Consider the following 24,161-nt stretch of genomic DNA (forward strand, 5'->3'; position numbering starts at 1 on the left):
TAAAATTAAACATCGAGATATTATAAAATATTAACTTAATTATTTCAAACGAAATAATACCTTTTTATATATTAATTAAAACAATTTTATTTCATTTCGTATTAATTTAGTTTTATTTTATAAATATACAGTTTAATAATTGAATATCTTTAAATAATTTATGTGTCGTCATTTCCTGTATAAACAGACGATTATTTGTTTCCTTTATTCGTCGTCTAAGAGAATATGTCGAATTTTAAAGTTAATAATAATAATAATAATCGTCAAATGACGTATTAAAATAAGAAACATAAAAAATATTTAAAACTTTTTGTCGAGCGATACATTTTTTAATTAAATAAGATCGTTTTTAGGCTTAACTTCACGTTGATCCATTGAATTACGTTCCTGCGAACATGAAGGGATGCTTGGGAACAAGATCGCTTCTGGTCACGTTTTCACGTTTGTTAGGAAATCGGAATTCTTACCAAAGAAATCCTTTAATTTTAACAGGTATGATGATAAATACGTCTTATATGAGTTTAATTATAAACGTCTGTTGTCTTCGTATTATATGCTAATAAAAAATGGACAAGAATCTTTATTTTCACCTTGAATGACATTGAAATAATGATGAATGCCTACTAAAATTCCGTTGATTAATTTCCGAAAATATTCCTGGCAGATCTTTTATCTTTTCATATTAAAAAAATGTATTGACAATATTCAAAAATAATTTCACTATATGTCAATTTGAGTGTAACACTTTAATTGATTTATATATAATTTGTAATATTTTAAATGATTATAATTGCATGTTATTTAGGGTTGCTTCTGTGCATTACGAATCATACTTGTCATCAGGAAGAAACTTTGATTTTTATTTAAAGGGTGTCTTTAATTAATATTCTAATAATTCTTCGTTTTATGATTTTTTATTTGTGAGATTTTAATTTTTTAAGCGATTACAATGCAGAAAATCATTCTGAATTTTAATTTCTAAAAGTTCAATTATTGTATTTTGGAATATGATTATAGTAAATACAATTCTTTTAAACTTTAATTTGTAAATTTGCATTTTTATATTTTAAATTCGTCTTCTCGTTGCTGAATGTTTGAATGGTAAACTGAATGGCTCGGTTTACCGTTCTAAATGCGGTTACTAGTGAGGTTATGTTGACGACCCGATTGACAGATCTTGGAAGAGGGCGGCTTTTTTGTCTGACTCTTAATGTTTCTTATCGGCGTGAGTTTTCAACCCAAGAGATGCACTTTTTCTCTAATAGGATGTTTGAATCTTTTAAATTAATGCATCTGTGATATCGTGCAGTTAAATTCCACATCTTGGATCTATTAAGGACTGCACCAGTCTTATTTTGGTGTCTAGACTGATGTGTCAGTTTTTGTTTTCCATGGCCAGCTTGATGCTAATATAAAAGCTGAAGATAAAAAAATAATAGCTGTCAACATTGTTGCTGGACTTTCCTGGCATTCTCTATTTGTTTTCATTCCTAATAATTTAAGTCTTTAAGTCTTCAGATATACATAAAATTAATACAAATGATAACTTGTAAAAAAAAATGGGGTTATTTAATTATTTTTAAAATATTATCTCCCACCTCTTCAACATAGATCTTTTAGTCTCGGGACCTTGAAATGTTGAGAAATGCAAAAAAGTTGGGAGTTTTTCTAGAAATTTTCAGGAAAATTGGATCATTGGTTTGGGAGATATTAAGAGAGTGGGATTGTATCTCCTGAACCAAGTGTCTAATTTTTTTGAAAGTTTCTAGAAACATTTTCCTTTAGCACACAAACCTCTTTGCAAAATTTCAAAAATTTTCAACAAAAGGCATAGGAGTTATTAAGCTTCAAAGAAGGTAGAAAAAACATTCCCTCCCACACACACACTAACATTAAGGTAACCAGATTTTAACATTGGTGAAGTGGGACAAAATTGATGGGGGGAGAGTGGGGGGCAGTTGTCTTGTTGAAAAAAATTGTTCTAGAGCAACAAAATTTTATTATCAAAGAACACAAAAATTGTATTGTATTATATTTTTTTAAATTTCAACATGTATAAAATATACAAATATAATAAATATATATATACTCTTATAAATCTTTAAAAATTCTTTATTCTTTTGCATATTTCTCATTTGAGTGAATTTTTTTTTTAGTAGATTGCTGTCGTTGTTTAAAACGTCATGAAAATTTTTTAGCAAAGAAAAATTATGTCTACAATTGGTTTACTAAATATTAGTTGACTGTCGGGGGCGCTACAGGCGTTTAATCATGAGGGTGCGAATTAAGTCGGAGCTTTTTTGGTGTGAAAAAAAGAAACTTTTATCGATAAATTTGTGGTTAATTCAGGTATATTTATTGGTAATTATAAGGATAAAGCTGATAATGGCTGGGATAGAACAAAACCCAGGACCATTGTCACATTCTCCGCCAAAGAGAGGACGACCGCCACTGACTAGAAGCACAAGTACAGTTAAGATGTCTAAAGCAGCCTGTGTGGATACAATGCTCCGTAGACAACATACATCATCCAAGGAGAAGGAAAGGACGGAAATAACACAAGAAAATAAGAGAGAAAAGGAAAAGGAGGCTATGTTGGAAAACTATGATGAAGTGAGGGAGACAGATGACAATCCGATAACAACCAGCATAGAACAACTGTCAAAACTAGTACAAGCTTCTCATAAATCCATAACTGAACAAATTTTGGATCTTAAATCCGAAATAAGTTTAATTCACCAGGAGTTAAAGGAATTCAAAACAAAGTTTGGCCGGTTGGAGCAGAAAGTAAATCAACTTGAAGTAATAGTTCCTGACCTTGACAGAAAAATCGAAGCCCAGCAGTATATGGTAAATAACACTTTAAATATAATTAAGCAAGCTAACCTAATGTTATTCGGATACCCAATAGAAGAAAATACAATTATAAAAGAAAGCCTAGTCAAATTTATTCAGGAAACCTTAAAAATAACAGACTTTAAATTAGAGGAAGTTAAAGACATTTATATAATTAAAAAGGAAAAACCTACTATTCTAAAAATTTCTTTAACTACTGTCCAAAGGAAGAACCAAATAATATCTTATTTTTATAATTATAAAAAAGTTTCATTGGAAGAGCCATATAATAATTTGCGCATGTCATCTGACCTTACCCAAGAAACAAGAGATCGTAGAGCCAAAATTCTTCCATATTATATAGAGGCTAAGAAAAAAGGTGTACAGATTTTACTAAGAAATGACTATATCATTTATAAGAATAAGAAAATTACATACAGTTTTGCAAATAACTGCCTAGTGGATACTAACACTTTTTTAGATGTAAATTTCAACTACTAAATTTACCCAATAATAATAATGTTTTTAATAATAACAGCAGTAAGTATGATAAATCTAAAATGGAATATATGAAAGAGTCTGGAATTAGGATACTCACTTGGAATGTCCAAGGATTCAGAAATAAGTTTTCTTCAACTTATTTAAAAAAGATGATGGAGAAGTATGATATAATAGGTTTAGAAGAAACTTGGCTTAATAAACTAACCACAAACGACATACATATTTTGCGGGCTTTTGATTATATAATGGTCCCTGCAATAAAAAATCCCGGTGTAGGTAGGCCTAAAGGTGGAATTATGTTAATAATGAATAAAACTTTGGGGAGCTTGATTTATTCTTATACAAGTTCATATTTAATATTCTCATTGATTAAATTGGAAACAAAAAAACTTAGTAGTTTTTCCGAAAGATATCTGGCAATAATAGTCAATTATATTCCGCCCTATGAAACGCTTCAAAGTCCTTATCAAGAAATTGAAAAGATTTTATCGAACTGGTTAAATTTTACTCCATTATGGCTAATTATAGGCGATTTTAACGCCAGAATTGGAAATTACAACGATTCATACTATAAAGGAAACAATCGAATAATTTACAATATAAGGAGTAGCTCTGACACAGGAAGTAATAAAAAAGGAAACTTGTTACTTAAATTGGCCAAAAGTCACGATTTTTACATACTAAATGGTCGTACTATAGAGGATTATCCTGGCAGACATACCTTTCTGTCTCCAAGAGGAGCATCGGTTATAGATTATATAATATGTTCAGAATTTATATTGGACCACTGTACTGAATTTAAGGTGTTAGATAACGATCTATCCGATCACTTCCCTTTACAATTAATTATAGGAGAAGACCTGCCTAACTTATTATTGTGCGAAAGGAAAAATATAAAAGAGAAATTACAAGAGATGAAATGTAGATTTAACATTAGAAAATACGAAAGTGAAATAGGAGAAAGAATCAAATTAATCCATAGAGTACAGATTGGAGAAATATATAATTCTTTAATAAAAATTTTTAAAGACTATATTATAGAACCGAATTGTCATAAAACTAAAAACTTAAATAAGAAGAAATACAAATTTAAGCAAGAATGGTTTGATATGCAGTGCTATAGAGCAAAGAGAAAAAAAGAACATGCATTGGTATTATTTCGTAAACATCGATTAAGAGAACAACTAAAGGAATATATAGACTCAAAAAAAGGATATAATAATCTTATAAAGGCGAAGAAAAAGAAATATTTCAATATGATCAATCAAAAATTACTTACTGAGAAAAACAATAATTTTTTCTGGTCAACAGTTAAAAAATATCGACCGAGAATAAATGAGGAAAAGCAAGTGTTTGTTGTCTTTGAAAAATGGTTTGAATTTTTTGGAAAAAGGAAAGCAAATAATATGAATAATACTCTAGAATCAGGACAGGATACAATGAACAGAAATGAGGGTGTATTAAATTCGCCAATTCAGGCTCTAGAAATAGTAAATATTATAAAAAAATTAAAAGAAACCACTGCTGTGGGACCTGATTCCATTCCAAATAGTTTTTTAAAAAGATTACCATTCGAAACGGCTGAATTGTTAGCACTTAGTTTTAATTATATGTATCAAAATAGTATTTACCCTAAGTCATGGAGCTCGTCATATTTCCGAATGATATTTAAAAAAGGCGATGATTTAAATCCTAGCAACTATAGACCTATTGCAATTCTCTCTTCATTAAGGAAGATTTTTACATCAATCTTGGCGTCAAGATTTATTCAATGGACGGAAGCAAATTCCCTGATTTCAGACACCCAATTTGCTTTTACTAAAAAGACTGGAACAGAAACAGCATTATTTACATTAATATCAATCATTCAAATCCATTTATCCAGAAAAAGACACAAATTATATACAGTCTATTTGGACCTAGAAAAGGCTTTTGACTCGGTGCCAATAGGAACACTATGTGATAAACTAAAAAACCATGGTGTGGATACTTTGTTTATCAATGCTATAAAATTTTTATTTGGTCATTACTTTGTTACAATTAAATGTGGAAAAAATGTATACCCACCATTTGATATTTATGGTGGTCTTCTGCAGGGTGACCCACTATCGCCTCACTTATTCAATTTTATGATTTATGACATTAATGGGCAATTTAAAAAAGAAGAGGATGGGATTTTGATAGAGAATCAGTTAATTCACTCAATTCAATATGCAGATGACATTGTGTTAATTTCGAACACTAAAATGGGTCTACAGAGAAAAATTAATTTAATGCAGAAATATTTCTTACAACTAGGTTTAAAAATCAATCCAAACAAAACGTATGTACAGATATTCCGAAGGGGTGGAAGACTGTCTAGACAAGATCATAATTTTTACCTTTTAAATGATAAACTAAAAGTAGTCGAGGAGGTTTCGTACCTGGGAATCAGCTTATCTTCAACATTATCCTTTGAAGCTCATGCGCAATATGTATGGAACAAAGCACACAAATTAATTAATAACCTTATTTACTTATTAACTAAAATAAGAATAAACTCTATACAGAAACAAATGCAGCTATTTTCAACAATAGTCATAAACTCAATATGTTATGGCTTTCCGATATGGGGCATGGACTGGATATCCCGACTGGAAAAAATTCAATTATTATATATAAGGAAAATATATGGCTTAGACAGAGCTGTACCCGGATATGCGATCCGACATGATACAAATCGCTTACAACTGGAGTCTTATCTGGTATTAAGAATACTAAAATTCTATAAAAGATTGACTAATAGTCATAATATTTGGATAGACATTATATTAAAAAAACTTAAGAGTCTAACTGAGACAAAGAAAAATTACGTAAATAATTGGTATAATAAATTTTGTCAAATGCTGGCAAAATATGGAATATCACCTACACTATTTAATAATACGGAAGCAGATTGGAATTTTGGGTACTCCATTCTAATAGAAAACATGTATAACAACTCAATCCATCAAGAAATGGATAAACTACAGAGCTCTAAATTTCATCCCTGGTATATTGATAATCTTAATTTCCCTCCTTCGACTGTTTATTTGCATTTTCCCATTCCATTCGCGATGAAAAGATTTTACATGCAACTCCGATTGAATAGTTTTTATGTAATAGTCAATCAGAATTATCTGAATATCAAGAACAATTTGTGTAACTTATGTAAAGAACAAAATTCGATTTATCATATAATTTGTGTATGTAAGGAATGTACAGAGATCAGATATCAATTTGGTATTACTGCCCTGTCTAACAGTAAATCAACCACGAAATTCTATATCAACTTATTTCAAATAAGTGCAACAGTGTTAATTAGGTTATATAACTTTTTCAATAAATATATTAAAATGTCTGAGAATGTAAGTAAAAACATAGAAAGCGAATCATAGAGTTAACTGATATAAATTGTAATTTAGAAATAATACAGAATTGTACAACCTTATTTATTATTGCTGCGCTTTTCTATGATTTCCCCCCTTGTAACGGGAATTTCCCATAATACGCTAATAAAGATTAATAATAATAATAATAACATAATATGGCTTTCAAAGTCTCAACACTTAATTGTGATTTATCAGATGTCCACACTTTATTCATGGTAGAAAAAACGTGTTCAGTCGCGGCATATTCCACAATTTTTGTATTCTGCAGCATGTAACATGCAATGAACAAAATGTTCGCTCGTTTGGACAGCCTGTGAACACACACGGCAAAACTTAAGACTTTTTTAAAACATCGCGGGACGCGGGACAAATTGTAATAAATCGGTACTGTCCCACCTAAAGTGGCACATCTGGTCACCTTAACTAACATCCATACATACAAAAAAAAATCTTCTTAACTTTTTTTGCATTATTTGGACTATATTTTGGCTAATAATTATCAAAAGATTATCTGTATTCTTGATTTTCTTATTTTTGGTTGTATATATTTTTTTAAACTAATGGAATATTTAAAAAAATGTCATTTTATGTAAAATTCAAAATGTTTCATAATTGAATAAATAATTTAAAGTTTAGTGAAGTGATTATTAAATTTTAAATATTTTTTCTAAAAACATTTTATTAAATTTATAAAATTTATTAAATAATAATAAATTTTAAATATTTTTTAGAAAAATATTTAAAATTTCTACTTTAAATGTATTATTTCATTAAATTTTTCTGCATTTAAGCAAAAAGGAAAAGTAATGTAATTACATCTTATTTTACTTAGTAGAATGTATTTCATCCCATAGTGATATTTTTTTGTCTTTAAATGTATTTTTTATTATATATCTAACTTCATTTTGAATTTTAATATAAGTTTTATAACTTCAAATTTATTTTAGATAAATAATTTTTACTCTATAAATTTTAATTTATTAAATTATCTATTAAATATATTAAATTATGAAATTTGAATTTCAGTTATATACATTTCAATTCCCCAAATCTAGATTATGAACTAAGAACAAAATAAAATAGAAAAACCATTGAATACATCTGGTTTATTCATATATTTTTGAATTATTCTATAATTTTATCAAATTGTAAGATAATTTTTGTATAAACTACAAATATTAAATTTAAATTCAAGTATAACTCCTTTTTAAAATTAGCAAGTAAATACAGTAATTTCATAACTTTCAAATGTATTGTTATCAGGGCCAATGAGAGGGAGAAGCTGGGAATTTTTCCCTGGACCTATAGAAAACTTAGGAACCTAAAATGATTCCTACCACTATATTTGTGTGTGTATTTTTTATATATATAATTTTTTTTTGTATATAATTTTTATAAGAATGTAAAAATAAATAAAAATAAATAAAAATATTAATGCAAACATTTTAAAAATCTCTTTAATGTTTATTGCAAAAGAAAAAAGTATTAATGAAATTGCAAGATTTGCTGTCATCAACATAGGATGTAAGGGAACTGATAAAAGAATCAACATAAATATATTAACTTAATAGCCAAATATTTTTTTTTTCTGTGTAATGACCAATAGAAAATGATTAATGCTTTTTGCTTGTGCACGGCTGGACTTCTTGTTAGATGCAAGCATGCAGCAATTATTCATAAAGAAGAAAAAATAGAATCAAGAACAAGTTTACCACAAGTTTGGAATAAACCAGCAAGTTTAAAAAAGGAAGAATACAAACAAGTAATAAGGCTTAGTCAAATTTTTGGAAAAAGATATAGGAAAACAAATCAACATATCTCCAGCTGATCAAAACATAATATACTGATAGAAAACTCTACAGATATTATCTGCTCAATGAAGAGTGCATTGCCCAGAAATGCCATGGCTATGCATTAATCTTCAGTAGTTGAATCAATGTTCTCTGATGACTATAAAATTTATCTTTAGAAATCTCATTGCCATGGGGGACCTGAAGACCCAGTGGAGGCTTAATTGTCGAGCTTAGATTAAATACAGTATCTAAGATTAAACTGAAATTTCAGACATGATTTGTACTGATTTTACAACTGATACTGACAAGTTAACCAATATTCAGTTAATAGTGTCTTATATTCTGCCTGATAATAACTTTGATGTTGATTTTAAGAATACTTTGTTACTTACAGAAAACTACTTGCTACACGGAACTAACTTGATTTTATGTGCAGATTTTAATTAATACTAGAATGAGACACCTTGATTATTTGTCATTTTTTTACTGATGATCAACAAATTGCTGTGAGTTTTGAAGGATTCTACTGTTAATAATAGAGGAATACCTCTTTATAATTTTTGTGAAAATAACAGTCTTGTGTTTTTAGATGGATTATTGCCAGGAGATAAAGAAGGTGATTTCACTTACCATGCAACTAAGGGAGGTGGTGTAATTGACTTTGTCGTAGTGTCACAAGAAATATATTCTCATATTGTAAATGATCTGTGTGTTTTAACAGAGATAGACTTTGATCATTCATCTGTTCTTCTTGCAATGACTCCTTTGATAACACCAGCAGTTCCTAATAGATGATATGCTGGTAAACATGCAATAAGAAGGATGAATTTAAATCTTCGTTTGCTGTTAAATTGGATGAACTTTTATTAGATGAATATGGAGGAAACCTCACATCCAATGACCTGGTGGAATGTATAGCTATGGTAACAATCTTTCTAGATTTAATTTATGATGTTAAATCTGTAACTTCCAAAAGGCATACAACAAATACATGGGATGATAGCAACTGTTACTCCATGAGAAAAAAACCTATGGAAATTATTTAAGAAAGTGAAAAAATGAAATACAGATGAATGTTATGCTTCATATAAAAAATATTTAAAAGAATATAAATTATTATGTCAAAAGTAAAAACAGTCTTATTTTTGGAACTTAAATAGCAGATTGGTGACATGTAATAACTCTAAAACATTTTGGCAAATAACACAGGTCTGCAAGTAAAAAACTGCATAGGATTTTATACATTTTCTTATAGATTTCAACTTGGTAAAAATGAAAAAAATACTAAAAAAATTCCACCTCGTCAATTTTTTTTGGTTACACTGAAGTTTTTGTTTGTATTTAGCATTCCTAGTTAACTTAAAATTTAGCATTCTTTTTTTTTATTTAAAAAATGGCCTTAAAATGAAGACGTCTCACATTAATTCTATCAATTATAGCTGGACTTAGCAATAAATAAATAAAAATGTTAATGGTTGAAGAGAGTAGTGGTAGAGGGAGGTGGGTTAAGTAGTTTTAGCATTAGGAGGAAGGTCGCACGATTGTGTAGAAACAGGTTAAAAGTTGATAGTGGTGAGGTTGAGCATTGTTGAGCATTGTATATTACTGGTGAGGTTGAGCATGTTTCACATGTTATCTGGGATACTAGGAATAAATATAAACAACCTGCTGTTGGATTAGATCATGTTTCAACAAGCTAAATAAGTTCAGTATCTCGCTGGCCATCTAATGCCACACTCAGTTCATATCCAGCATTTGAATGCTACTGTGTTTGTATTTTTATTTCTGGAATATGGCTCACAGAGGTTGTGTAATTTCTCCTGACAGCTTCTGTTATCTTTGTGGTGAATACACAGTGAAAAGTTAACAAAGAAACAAGTGAGTTTGTGAAGAAAGTTTATTTTGCATATTTCAAATTGAAACTTGGAGATCAAGACAAAGCATGGGCTCTGCATAAGGTGTGCAGAAGATGTGAGGAAGATCTTCGTTTGTGGTTTAAAGGTAAGAAAAACTCATTTCGTTTTCGCATTCCTATGATATGGCGTGAACAGAAAAATCACACAATCGACTGCTACTTCTGTTCAGTAGATGTTAAAGGATTTAGTACAAAAAATAAAAAATATTTTACCCTAACCTTGACTTGGCTATTCATCCAGTGTCCCATGGTTCTGAAATACCAGTTCCACAGCCACCTAATTTAAATGACATCTTGAGTGAGTCAAAGGACTCAGACAGATTAGCTTCCCAGGATGAATCTAGCTCAGATTTTTCTGTTGACGAAGGACCTCAACTTTTTTCACAGAGTGAGCTCAATGACCTAGTAAAAGACTTAGGTCTTTCAAAAGATGTAGCCGAATTGCTAGGATCAAAAACCTGCTATCATCTGGGACCTCATTTTTGTGGTACAGGCATCGAGAGAGAGAATTTACTCAGTTTTTTTCCAAAGAGGGAAATCTGGTTTATTGTAATGATGTTCATGGGTTCATGAAGTGCATTGAAATAGAATATGATTCATCAGAATGGTGCATATTCATTGATTTGTCTAAAACTAGCCTCAAAGCAGTCTTGCTGCATAATGGAAATGTATTTGCATCTCTTCCTATGGGACACTCGGTTCATATGGGAGAAAACTATACTGACTTGGCTACGATTCGTGAGAAAATCAAATATCAAGAGCATCAATAGATGGTTTATGGTGATTTCAAAATACTAACCATGTTGTTGGGTCAGCAGGGAGGTTATACAAAATATCCTTGCTTTCTTTGTTTATGGGATAGTAGAGCAAGACTTCTGCACTGGACAAAAACTGACTGGCCACCACAAGACAGTTTAACCCTTGGCGAGAAAAACATTATTAATACGACATTGGTTCCTCCAGATAAAATGTTATTACACCTCTTCATATTAAATTGGGGCTCATAAAGCAGTTTGTCAAATCACTGCCAAGAGATGGGGATTGTTTCAGACATCTGTGTTCCAAGTTCCCAAAACTGTCTGAAGCCAAGTTAAAACAGGGAGTTTTCACTGGCCCTGACATAAGAAAACTTTTATCTGATCTCCTTTTTTTTGGAAACAATGGGAGAAAAGGAAAAGAAGCATGGGACTCTTCAAGAATGTAGTGCATAAGTTTTTGGGGAATACTAAGGACCCTGACTACAAAACCATTGTATAATGCATGCTGGCAGTGTATGAAGCTCAAGAATGTAAGATGAGCTTAAAAGTTCATTTCTTACACTCCCTTATTGACTATTTTTCCGAAAACTTGGGAGCCTACAGTGAAGAACAGGGTGAAAGATTTCACCAGGATGTCCGTGATATCGAGAGATGTTACCAAGGAAAATGGGTTGTCAATATGTTAGCTGACTACTGTTGGATGCTCAATCGAGAAAACGGAGAAGGAAATAGGAAACGAGTTCGGAGAAGCATCAAAAAGAAGAAGAAAAGGTTTCATAAGAAAAAAGAGTAGAACTAAAATTGTGTATAAATATCAGAAACAATTTTTTGATTAGTTGTAAGAAAATATAATATATTTAGTTCATTGTAATAAATAAGAGTTTTTATCAAAAATTTGTTTTTATTTTGCAAAAAACCTCTACATGATGGGATGTTACAGAAGTCATTTTTACGATCTCCAATCTTTAAAACATATAATTTGGCAAAAATATCCCATGCAGCTGAAAAAAAATTTTTTTTTGCAGATTTGTGTAATTAATAGTTTTAAACTTAAAAGTTCAGTCGGTAATTTAATAATTTCTTTGGAAAAATGGTTCAATTATTATACTATAAAATTCTCTAAAGAACATTCTGTACTTATTAATGATGACCAATTGTCGATGGATGTATATAAAGTGTTTCCGATAGAAATGGAATGTTTTACAGATTTTACACTGGAAGAGCTGAAAGGAGCTATTAACCCATTTTAGGTCTGGTATCTCACCTGGAATTGATTTTATTAGAACAGAATATTTAAAGTGTTTTTCAGAAAATTTTCTTACAACGTTGGAAGTTTTTAACTCTATTAAAAGAAATTCTACTTTTCCAGAAAAATGGATTGAATCTTTGATTATTCCAATATATATAAAAATAGGCAATGTGTATGACCCCAAAAATTATCGGCCTATATCTTTGGTTCCAGTAATTGGTAAACTATTTATGTCTTTATTAAATAAAAGATTTGTATTTAATAATCCAATCTTCTATATTTTGTGTCAGGAGAAAGCATGTTTTCGACCCGGCTGATCATGTCAGGATCAAATATTTATATTAAATGCATTGGTACAATTAAAATTGCAGAAAAAGAAGAAAACTTTATGCTGTTTTTGTAGACTTTCAATCTGCTTTTGATACCATTAATCATAAAGTTTTATGGTCTGTATTAGAAAGAATGTGTATGAATAAACAGTTTCTTGGCCGTATAATTGACATATAATTCAAGAGTAAAGATTTTAGCCAAATTTTTAGATTTTAAACAACTGATTCATTTGGTATTGATATTGGAGTTTTGCAGGGTGAGATTCTGAGCCCACTGCTTTTTAATTTATATGTTAATGGTTTGATAGTGTGAATTGCTAAATCTGACCTACCTGAGATTTCCCTCTCTGATCAAGTTGAGTTACATGTACTAATGTATGCTGACGACAGTGTAATCCTTGCTGATACTCTACAAATGTTACAAAAGAAAATCAATTCTAGAGGAATTCTGTTGTGACTATGAATTAACTATAAGTATTTCAAAAACAAAAGTGATGGTGTTTAAGAAGGGTTATAGACTATCATCCAGAGAGAGATAGTCTTTTAATAATCAGCCTATACAAGTTGTTTTGAATTACCAATACCTGGAAGTATTATTTTTGTCTTTTGGACTGTTTTTACAGGCTGAAAATTATAGTACTCATAAGGCTAAAATGGCACTGGGTTCTATGTGGCATATTCTTTCAAAAGCTAAAATTAATTCTGTTCATATTTAAATAAAATTATTTCACTCATTGATTTCATCTGTTCTATATACTGTTCCTGTATGGGCAATTACTTATTATGATAAAATGGAAATTGTTCTTGCCTTATATCTTTGAAGAATTTTTATTTTATATCATAAAGTTCCAGCTCTCGGACTCTTCAAAATCAATCACAGTTACTGGGATTGATTTTGAAGAGTCTGAAATATCGGTGTAGGCTCTGTCACAGATTGTACTTTACTGAAGAGGGTTCGGTGAGAATTCCAATCCAAAATGCATTTAAATAAAATATCTGAGAATTAATCGTCTTCCGAGTAATTCTTGAAGTTGGGTGAGTGTTGGATTCAAAGGACATAACATTTCAATTTATTAGTACAAAAAACCTCTTTTAAGTGGTTATAAAAGTGACTGAATTATTGATGGCAGAAACTGTCTCCAAGCAATTGAAACTTATGAATTGGCTTTGAAGACAATGAGTTGTTTACTCAGCATTTTTGTGCTTTGCTCCACAATCTACATTTGCAGTTATGTGTTTCATAATAATTTGTCTGTACTTGTCCTTAAAATTTTGAAGTATGCCTTGATCCAAAGAGGCGATAGTAAAGTGATATTTGGTGGTAGAAATATAATTTTGATATTTTTAGCTGGATGTCTGGATGCTGTACAACACCAATTTAAAGTAGGGCTAGTAGCTTATATGGAAGTTTGTCTTCTTGCTTTTGATATATTTGATTGCTAAGTGCTGTCATCTCTATCACTGATTGGCTGTTTATAAAAATTTTAACTCATAAGTGACATAAGAATGTGAAAAGAAAAAGAAAGTGAAAAGTACTCAAACAGGTATAACAATTGTGAAATTGAATGTCTACAGAAATGTTTTCTACCAGCTTCATTGATGTGATATTATGTTAGTGTATCAAAAAACATTTTCTGCTAATTATGGTCACAAAGAGCTTGTGCTTTCTACAGACTGATGTGAACAAACTACGAGTAAATAAACTCCTACAACATTAAGTTAGCCAATGTAGAAATTTTATTGTGTAATAAAATTGTATAGTTAAATCGATTTTAAGGACTTGACAGGGAATACATTAAAAGAAGTTGAGACATCAACTGTTGTGCATTTTGTGTGTGTGTATCCATAATAAAGACTATGCTTGAGAGAGATCAGTTGTAATGAAGTTACATACTTTTTTTTATACCAGACCATGAAAACTGTCTGTTATGGAAAATATCTGCTTTAGAGAAGTGTCTGTTAAGAGAGCTCTTTGGTATTTACAATTTAATTATTTTTAAATCATCAAATTTTGTTGTTATTAAGAAACTTTAAACTTTAGGATTGAGTTTATGAATCCAGAATCAATATTATCCATTTTTACTTATGTTGGAGATTTTACATTGTGCAAATTATTGTAAATGCCTCCATCTCTTGTTTTAATGGATAAAAAGGGGATAACATTGGTCCAATGTTTCTGATTGTCCATAAGTTCCAAAACTGCAGTCTGCAGTGGCTAATATCCACAATTACATTATGAAAGAAAGAGGAATTGACCCTTTTCTGCTTTTCTTCCTCCTGAAGATGTGGTAAAGAAAATTATGAAAAATAAGAACAAATAAACACACTGACACACAAAGAAAGGGGCAGAACCATGAAGCAATAAGAAGCATGCATGGTTCCACTCATGTAAACAAAGTGACGGTCTGCTAACTCGTGGTCAGTTCCTGAAACAGTGGTTGGTGTCCAGTGTTGCCACAACTCTGTCCGTACAAAGTGGGACTTTCAAACTGAATCAGCTACTCCATAATTTTGTCCGTTGCTTCTGAAATCCATTACAAGAAGGTTTGTAAGACCAAGGGATCAGTGCATAGTGATGGAGCAATGAGAAAAAATAAAATTTTATTATGAAGTTAGTAAAGATATGACTGAAGTTTGCAAATTGATAAAAATAGTTTATAATAAGTCTGCTTCCTATTTCTTGTATACTTTAGAGTAGTTTGTGAGGTTTGAGATGGTTGAGTATTTTGAAGATAAGATGCTGTGGACCACTAGCACTGGTTCAAATTCCAGAAATAATAAAAAAGTTTGAATTTATCATCAAATTATTTTTTCTTTATCTAAGAAGTAATTTAACATTACTAATTTTTTCTTTATTAAAAAGGAAGTTGTTTCTATTTCACGATAATGTTCATAGTAACATTTAAGGATCCTTTGGAAGAGTGAGATTAAAATACTAAGTTATTATATAAGTAAAAATTTGGATGTTTTGAAATTGTCGAGAATGGAATTGATAACAATAAAAGTTTAGTATTTCTTCATTACTTTGTTTCTCTGCCTAATTAAGTCTTTCGAAGTCAGATTAGTAAAGAGTATATTTACTTGTTTTAACCTAGAAATAATTTTTTATTTTTAGAATCTACAATTTTACTAAGTTATTCTTTTACTTAATTATTATGCTTATGTGTCCTTTCTATCTTAATTTAAAATTTATTTTGTATACTAGTACTTTTTATATATTAACAGGACTTATTATACTGGAAAATATGGATGCAGATATTTAGTCTTACAGATCAAAAATAATGTTCTTTATTTAGTTCACCTGAACACATACACTTTAAACTTGTGTTTCGGACTTGTTTGTCCCTCCTCAGCAGGCCTTTAAAGTACACTTTCTACAATTAACAATAAAAAAACATTTCTTGGTACAATTATAACTAAAATTAATTAAAACACAATCATTTCCCGACAATAAATTAAAAATTCTTACAAATTCTGTATTTCCGACCTTCTTTACATTTCCAATTAAACTTATGATCCACAGCAACCATACAATTTGACACATTCCTAATTTTTATACATTAAAATCAGTTTAAAACGAAAAATTTAACTTTTATCTAAAATATTATTACTTCAATTAACTTGCTTCTTTTTGTTTATTCTTTTCTACTTAATTTCTATTCTAATTTGTTTCTATCTTTTCTTTTATACCTCTTCCTCCCCCCCTTTTATAATGCTTATCCATGATTGGTGGATCTCTCTACCATTGTTGTTATTCATTTTATTAGTTTGCCTAATTATATTTAAATACTCATACAGTTGTCTTTTATAATTGTTTTTTTCCTTTTTCCTGATTTTTACTGTATTTAGATCAATTGCACAACCTTCTGTATTACAATGATCAGCTACTGCTGAATTTGCATAGTTTCCTCTGATTGCTCTGATATGTTCACTTAATCTTATTTTTAATTTTCTTTTTGTTTCTCCTATATATGTTTTCTTTGGATTACAATTACAATCAAATGAATACACTATTCCTTTCTCCTCTGTTATATCATATTTTTCTTCTTTTCTGTAACATAAATGTTTTTTAGTTGAATTTCTTTTTTCCGGTATTAAGTTGATTCTATTTTTTATTACATTTTTAATTCTTTCAAATAATTTTGGAACATATCTTAATTTAATAAATTCTCTCTTTATCTATTGATTTTGGTTGTTTGTCGTCATAAAAATTAGGAATGTGTCAAATTGTATGGTTGCTGTGGATCATAAGTTTAATTGGAAATGTAAAGAAGGTCGGAAATACAGAATTTGTAAGAATTTTTAATTTATTGTCGGGAAATGATTGTGTTTTAATTAATTTTAGTTATAATTGTACCAAGAAATGTTTTTTTATTGTTAATTGTAGAAAGTGTACTTTAAAGGCCTGCTGAGGAGGGACAAACAAGTCCGAAACACAAGTTTAAAGTGTATGTGTTCAGGTGAACTAAATAAAGAACATTATTTTTGATCTGTAAGACTAAATATTTGCATCCATATTTTCCAGTATAATAAGTCCTGTTAATATATAAAAAGTACTAGTATACGAAATAAATTTTAAATTATTCTTTTACTTCTTTGATTTAATTCCTTCAGATATTTTTTGCTTTTGTAATTGAAATCAGTGCAATTTAAGGATAAAGAGGATATTAGATTCAATGTGTTAAAGAAATTGGTAGGAAATTTAAAATAAATTTTTATAAAATGTTTTCCTTCCTACCATGAACAAGAATAGAAATGTGTAGTTTTCTGTAGTTTTCAAAAAAATGTTTTAAATAATAATAAAAGCTTTTTTCATTCTTATGTATTCTTATATTCTTATTTATATTGGGTTGTTTGGAAAGTAATTTTGTTTTTTTATTACTAGAGGAATTAGATGTATTTTTACCAGCCAATTTTATTTTAAACCACATTTTCATTATATACTTCGACAGCTGACATTTTAAGGCTTATTTGTAAAAAATTTTGTTTGATTCTGTTTAATTCTTTTTTTTTTTTTTTTCGGTGACCCATCAAATATGGAAAATCGAAAGTATCATTTTCGGCATATTTTACTTTTTTATAACTAAGAAATCAAAATGCTGTTCAAACAAGAAAAAAATTGTGGTACCTGTTTGGAGATGTGTTGAGAGAAAGACAGTGTCAAAACTGGTTTACAAAATTGCGTTCTGGCAGTTTTAATATCGAAGATACACCACATTCTGGATGGCCATTTGAAGCCAATGAAAACAAAATAAAGGTACTGATTGAAGCAATCTGCCATATAACAACACATGAAATCACTAAGAGATTAAATCTGTTAAATTGAACCATTTATTATTACTTGAAACGAATTGGTTTCATTTCAAAGCTCGATATATGGGTTCCACATGTTATTAACGAGAGATGCTCTCTATGGTTGGATTTTAAAGAAATTTTTTTTGAGCTTTTACCAGACAATTTAACAATTGATTGGAAAGTGTACTGCCATCCAGTAAACAAATTGAGTAATATCATCAAACAGAAAAGGCCAGAATTGATCAACAAACAAAGTGTAGTGTTTTACCATGATAATGCCAAATTTCACACAAGTTTGGTAACTCATCAGAAACTGTTATAGCTTAGATGGGATGTGTTATCACACCAATCATATTTGCCAGATCGGGCACACTCAGATTATTACTTGTTCCGGTCTATACAAATTTTTTTTAACTGTAAGACATTTACTTGAAATGACAATGTCAAAAATCACTTGGATCAGTTTTTTGTAAACAACGATTAAAATTTTTATGAATGTGAAATCATGCTACTACCAGAAACAATGACAACAGGCATTTGACCAAAATGGTCAATGTATAATTCAATAAAATATTTATTTATTATAAGAATATTACGTTTATTTTTCTATGGAAAAAACGAAATTACTTTCCGAACAACCCAATATATATTCTTTATACAATATATAGTTTCTTTTTTAAATTTATATAGTTCAAGAACTTAATTGCCAAACTTTGTAAATGTGAAGAGCATTCATAGTTTGCTACATTTTTATTAAACTAATAGATGAATTACAATTGAATTTGAATTTAATTACATTTTTAAAAGGTTTTTTCAAAGAATATATTGCAAACAATATTTTTATGCACATTTACACTACAAACAATATGTTTTTGTTTAGTCTTCTTACACTTTAATCTGTGTTTTTGCTTAACATACAAACCTATAATAACGTTTGGAAAAATAGTTTAGCTATGAGTAAAAAAATTTGAAATAAACTTATACTAATAATTAAGTTAGCCTTAGATTATACTTTTAATATATTTCTTATTATCAATAGAAATAGCTTTTAGATACCTGAAAAAGAAAAACTAAATAATAATTAATAAAAGAAATTAAATTTATAAAATTGAAATTCACTACTAAAATAAACTGATGTCTATTTTTCTTAATTAGTATAAATTTATGGAAAATAAACAGTATTTTCAAGTTTATTATTTTACAAATAAACAAACATTTTTATTCATATTTAAAAATTTCATTTTTATATAAGTATATTTATTTATTTATTTATTTATTTGCCAAATTTAAATTAAAAATTACATAAAGTTTCTTATAAATACAGCAGTTAAATGTTAAATGAAGTGATCATTCAAATACAGTAAATTTTAAAAAATTATTTCACTGTTTTAATTTTAGATATTGGCAGATGTTCATCTAAAAGTATATCAACTAATCATTATGAAAACTCAATTCGAAATATGTCAACGCAACCTCAACAAAAATCCAAAGAAACAAAGTTATTACATCACATGAGGTCAAGAATTTCGGCAACAGGACCAATGACAGTTGCTGAATACATGAAAGAAGTGTTGACAAATCCAATGTCTGTAAGCATATTTGATATTATATTTGAATATTTAATGTTTGGATTGTTGATAATTAATAGTTGGTTTAATATGTCTTTTTTTTTAATATTAGGGTTACTATATGCATAGAGATGTCATTGGGAGTTCTACTGATGCTTCTGTGACCTCGTTGGATGTTTCTCAACTATATGGTGAAGTAAGTGTAGTATTTGTATAATAAACAATTGTTGTTTATAAAATAAATAATTTAATTTTTTTTAATTAATATAATTTTTAGTTGCTTGCAGAATGGTGCCTTAAAGAATGGAAAAAAATCGGTAAACCACGTCCATTGTATGTAGTAGAAGTAGGACCCGGAAGAGGAACTCTTTCTGATGATATGTTAAAAGTAATAATGTTTTTATAAATTCCAAAATTGTATTAAATTTAAATTTACTATAATGAATTTTTAAAATGTGATAGGTATTTTCTCAGTCAAATGATGCACGTGAAGTAGTTTCTCTACATTTAGTTGAAGTCAGTCCACATCTTAGTCAATTGCAAGAATTACAACTTTGTGGTACTGTGAGTGTTGTAAAAGATGTTTTAGAAGTAGATGATTCTAGACGCCATTTACATCTTCATGCTAATCGTGATAGTGATGAACTTATGTATAAACATAATATAACTAAACATGGTGTTCCTGTATCTTGGTATCGTCATTTGGAAGATGTTCCAAGAGGTTTTTCATTTTACATTGCTTATGAGTTATTTGATGCCCTGCCTATTCATAAATTTCAGGTATGTTTTAAGTCAATATATTTTTTAATGTAATAATAATAATAACCTCATATACAATCTACTTCCTTCTTGTGAATAAAGAATATCTGTTTACAATCATAAGTAACTAGATAATGAGTGATTTTAGATTTGACATAGACTCTACACAAACTTAAGTTATAAATATATTTCATTTAAAAACTAAGAATATTGACATAGTATTGATTACTCACTCGCATATAAGATTAGAGAATACATTAATCAAATTATAATTGTCTCTTGAAAATTAGTGGTGGGCTAGCACTGATCATTTAAAAAACAATGTCACAATGTTAAAATCATTCAAAAATAATTTAGAAGAAATACAAATAATTACAGATATACCATTGATTTTCTACTGAGGCCCAGCACCTTCATAATTCAGATATAATTACAAGTAGAGATTTTGAATTTTCCACAACCTTCCAGACTAGGTCAGTGGGTCACCATTTAACATTTAATTTATTTTTAATAGTTGCTTAAATTTCTATCCATTTGTAATTCTTCAGAGATACCAGAGGTGCATAATTAATGATTTAAAGTAATGCAATGATTAGTGTAATGCAAAATAAGGAACTCATTTTTTGGAAAGTGGATAACTGTTACCAATTACATTGATTAATTACAGTAGAGAGTCGTTTATCTGAACACCGGTTATCCGAAACGTCTGTTATTCAAACGCTTTCCACTCAGACTGTGTCATGCTGAATCAAACATTTTTGATACTAGATTTACTTCTAAAGTATAATTTTTATGTTTTTATATTTTTCAATATATTTATTTTGTTTGTACAAAATAAAGAAATAATTTTTAACGATACAATAGCCTTGATTATTATTATAAAAATTTTGTTAGGCTTAAAATCGATGAAAATTCAACACGAAGCGACACGCAACAGAGAAAAATTTCAACATCGGACAGGTTAATATATTTTTTCGTACATAATCGGTATCCGAACAACCCCAGTCCCCAATTGATTCGGATGAACGACTCTCTACTGTATTTATTTTACTGTCTCACAGCCTGTATATTTATGGGAAATAATTCGGCTCTTATTTATTTATTTTTTTTTATGATAAAAACAGAATGAGACTATTTCCGTCAAATATTATTCTTTACAATTATACAATTAAATATTTTTCAGATTGCAAGTATCTCTCACTCATTTCAGGCTAGAGATATCACTTTATTGCAATATGTATGTAATGCTTTTTTCATCATCAAGTGCAGATTATAACTGCTAAAAAGCTATTTAGAAAATATATTTTTATATAAAATTTTTTTTGTATTTGATGTGAAAGTATTAGTTATGAACATTTAGATTAAAGAATGTATAGTTTGAAATTCATGTTTAAATCGTTAACACAACAAAAATACAGAAAATATGTTTTAAATGATTAATATTTGTAGATAATAGATGAGATAAAAACTATATCACTAGTGGACAATACAGTATAGTGTATAGTGTTAGTTTTTTCTCTAACTCAAGAGGACATTCAAGTTTTGACAACTTGGATTTTGCTGAAATTTTAGTATGTTTTAAAAAATACACCCTTTCTACTAATGCACATTAACATAAATCATGTCAATTAGAAGTAATTTATGATATATGGAAAAGTTTAAACAATAATATATGTTATATATCAAGTTCTATAAACAGATAGTAATGAGTAGACAAGGAGGAATAGTAAAGCATTAAGTTGAAAAGCTTGATGTCATGGGTTCTTCCTGCTTTTTTCCAAATTTTTTTATGAAGTATTCAATCCAGTGAATTAGAAAATATATTTGGCCCAAAAATAATTACAAAATAGTATTAAAATCATTTGCATATTTTTAAACCAACAACTGTAGGAAAAGTGTTGATTCACTATTTAGTTGTTGGTTTAAAAATAAGTGAATGATTTTAATAATTACAAAATAGTATTTTTGAGCCAAATATATTCTAATAATTCTCTGGATTGCACACATCATAAAAAAATTGTTTAAAAAAGTTGAAACAAAGCAGGAAAAACCCACGATGTCAAGCTCTTCAACCTGGTGTTTTGCTCATTTGTCCAAGCCTACTCATTACAATCTGTTTATAGAACTCAATATCTAACATACATGGAAAAGTTTAAACAATGATTTCTCATAACTTGTGTCAATGAATAGTAATTTGTTACCATGCATTAGTGGAAGGGGTGTACTAAAACATTTTAAAATTTCAGCAAAATCCAGAATGTTGAAGCTCTGATGTCTCCTTGTCAGTCCATTCAGTTATGAATACATATATCAACAAATTGTAAAGCTCTCAGCATTTAAAAAAAAGACACAAAATAGAAACAAATGTAAATAATAAATGTATTCCAAATATGGTTTATAAAACAAAACATATAAGCTATATTCAGAGCAATTTTCGCGTAAAAGACATTTTATTATAAGTTGGGTATTTTTAAAGATGATGTAAGTAAAGTTTTCATTTATGATATTGTCTAAAAGCTTGCATGATATTCATGCAAGCTTTTAGACAATCTTGATTTTTTTTTGTATCACTATGTGCTTCAAATATGATTTTATTCTTTTAAATTAAGATTTGTAGATTTTGGCTTGAGCAATTCTAACGTACTAATAAACAAGTTAGTCTTCTATGATTATAATTATATCAAATTCTTAAATATTGGATTAATTTTGTTTATGTAGAATAAAATTTGTTCAAAAACAAAATTTTACTGATTTTCTAAATTAATAATTTAGAATAAATTAATTCTTTTATTAATTTAATTTAATTATATTAATAATAAAATACATTTTAAATTAAATTAATTACATATTAAAGCATTGTCTTTAATATGTAATTAATTTAAATTCAAAAAACCTTTTTTTTTTTTAAATGTAGAAAACACCAGAAGGATGGAGAGAGGTTCTTATAGATATTAATGAAGGGCCTGGTGAAAATCATCTTCATTATGTATTATCAAGAGGACCAACTCCAGCAAGCCAGTTCTTTATTGATGTAAATGCATAATTTAATGTATATTTTTTAAATTTCAAATACAGTTGAACTCATAACTCACACTCACACAAATGCATATACGTATATTAAATGCAAATATACATAGTATAAAATAATCTATAATTATTATAATTTTATGTATTGTAATTTATTTAACTATTGAATTTTTAATATTATCACAAAATGATATATTTTAAATTATATTATTAACTATGGGTACAAAAGACTGTATTTAAATAAACAAATTTTATATATATATGTATGTATGTAAGTTTTGGTGAAATACATGTGGGAAGTTTTTCTACTAATCAACACAACAAAACTCCAACAAAATACTTTATTCACTGCTTACAACTTTCTCTAATTCTAACTACAACTTCATCATAGTCCAGCTCACCAGTGGCCAAGCAATTTCATTCCCTGAACACTGGGAATTCGGTTGTGGGTTTGCGCCTTGCTCGGATGGGCTGGCCACGTGGAGTTTTCCAGATTTTCTCCACGTCTGTAACACCTAAATAGGGGCCAGTTACCCTTAAAAAGATCTCCCGGAAGGCATTCCCCTAGGCAGATTGCCTAAGTGTTGCATTGCCATAAATTAATAAACAAACAAACATTGTCACAGTCCTTCACAACATTCTTTGACTTTTTGCCCAAACTTGAGATCTCCCTCCAACTTTGTCCCAAACTCCACACCTTTCTCTCAGCTTTGACCCCAAAC

At 28.9% G+C, this 24,161-nt stretch overlaps 1 protein-coding gene across 1 annotated transcript in view; it reads left to right on the forward strand.

Annotated features, from left to right (window-relative positions):
- The first annotated feature begins 174 nt into the window (after nucleotides 1–174).
- The window catches only part of LOC136982378 (protein arginine methyltransferase NDUFAF7, mitochondrial-like), a 38,970-nt gene continuing 14,983 nt past the window's right edge, over nucleotides 175–24,161 (forward strand). The window contains exons 1-6 of the mRNA XM_067278868.1: nucleotides 175–492; nucleotides 19,484–19,674; nucleotides 19,766–19,849; nucleotides 19,931–20,041; nucleotides 20,116–20,433; nucleotides 23,327–23,443. Of these exons, the coding sequence (XP_067134969.1) occupies nucleotides 396–492; nucleotides 19,484–19,674; nucleotides 19,766–19,849; nucleotides 19,931–20,041; nucleotides 20,116–20,433; nucleotides 23,327–23,443 (918 nt within the window). The 5' untranslated portion in view covers nucleotides 175–395. The remainder of the gene's footprint in view (nucleotides 493–19,483; nucleotides 19,675–19,765; nucleotides 19,850–19,930; nucleotides 20,042–20,115; nucleotides 20,434–23,326; nucleotides 23,444–24,161) is intronic.

Source organism: Centruroides vittatus, unplaced genomic scaffold, assembly GCF_030686945.1.
Source record: "Centruroides vittatus isolate TY-2023 unplaced genomic scaffold, ASM3068694v2 contig_824, whole genome shotgun sequence".
NCBI lineage: Eukaryota > Metazoa > Arthropoda > Arachnida > Scorpiones > Buthidae > Centruroides > Centruroides vittatus.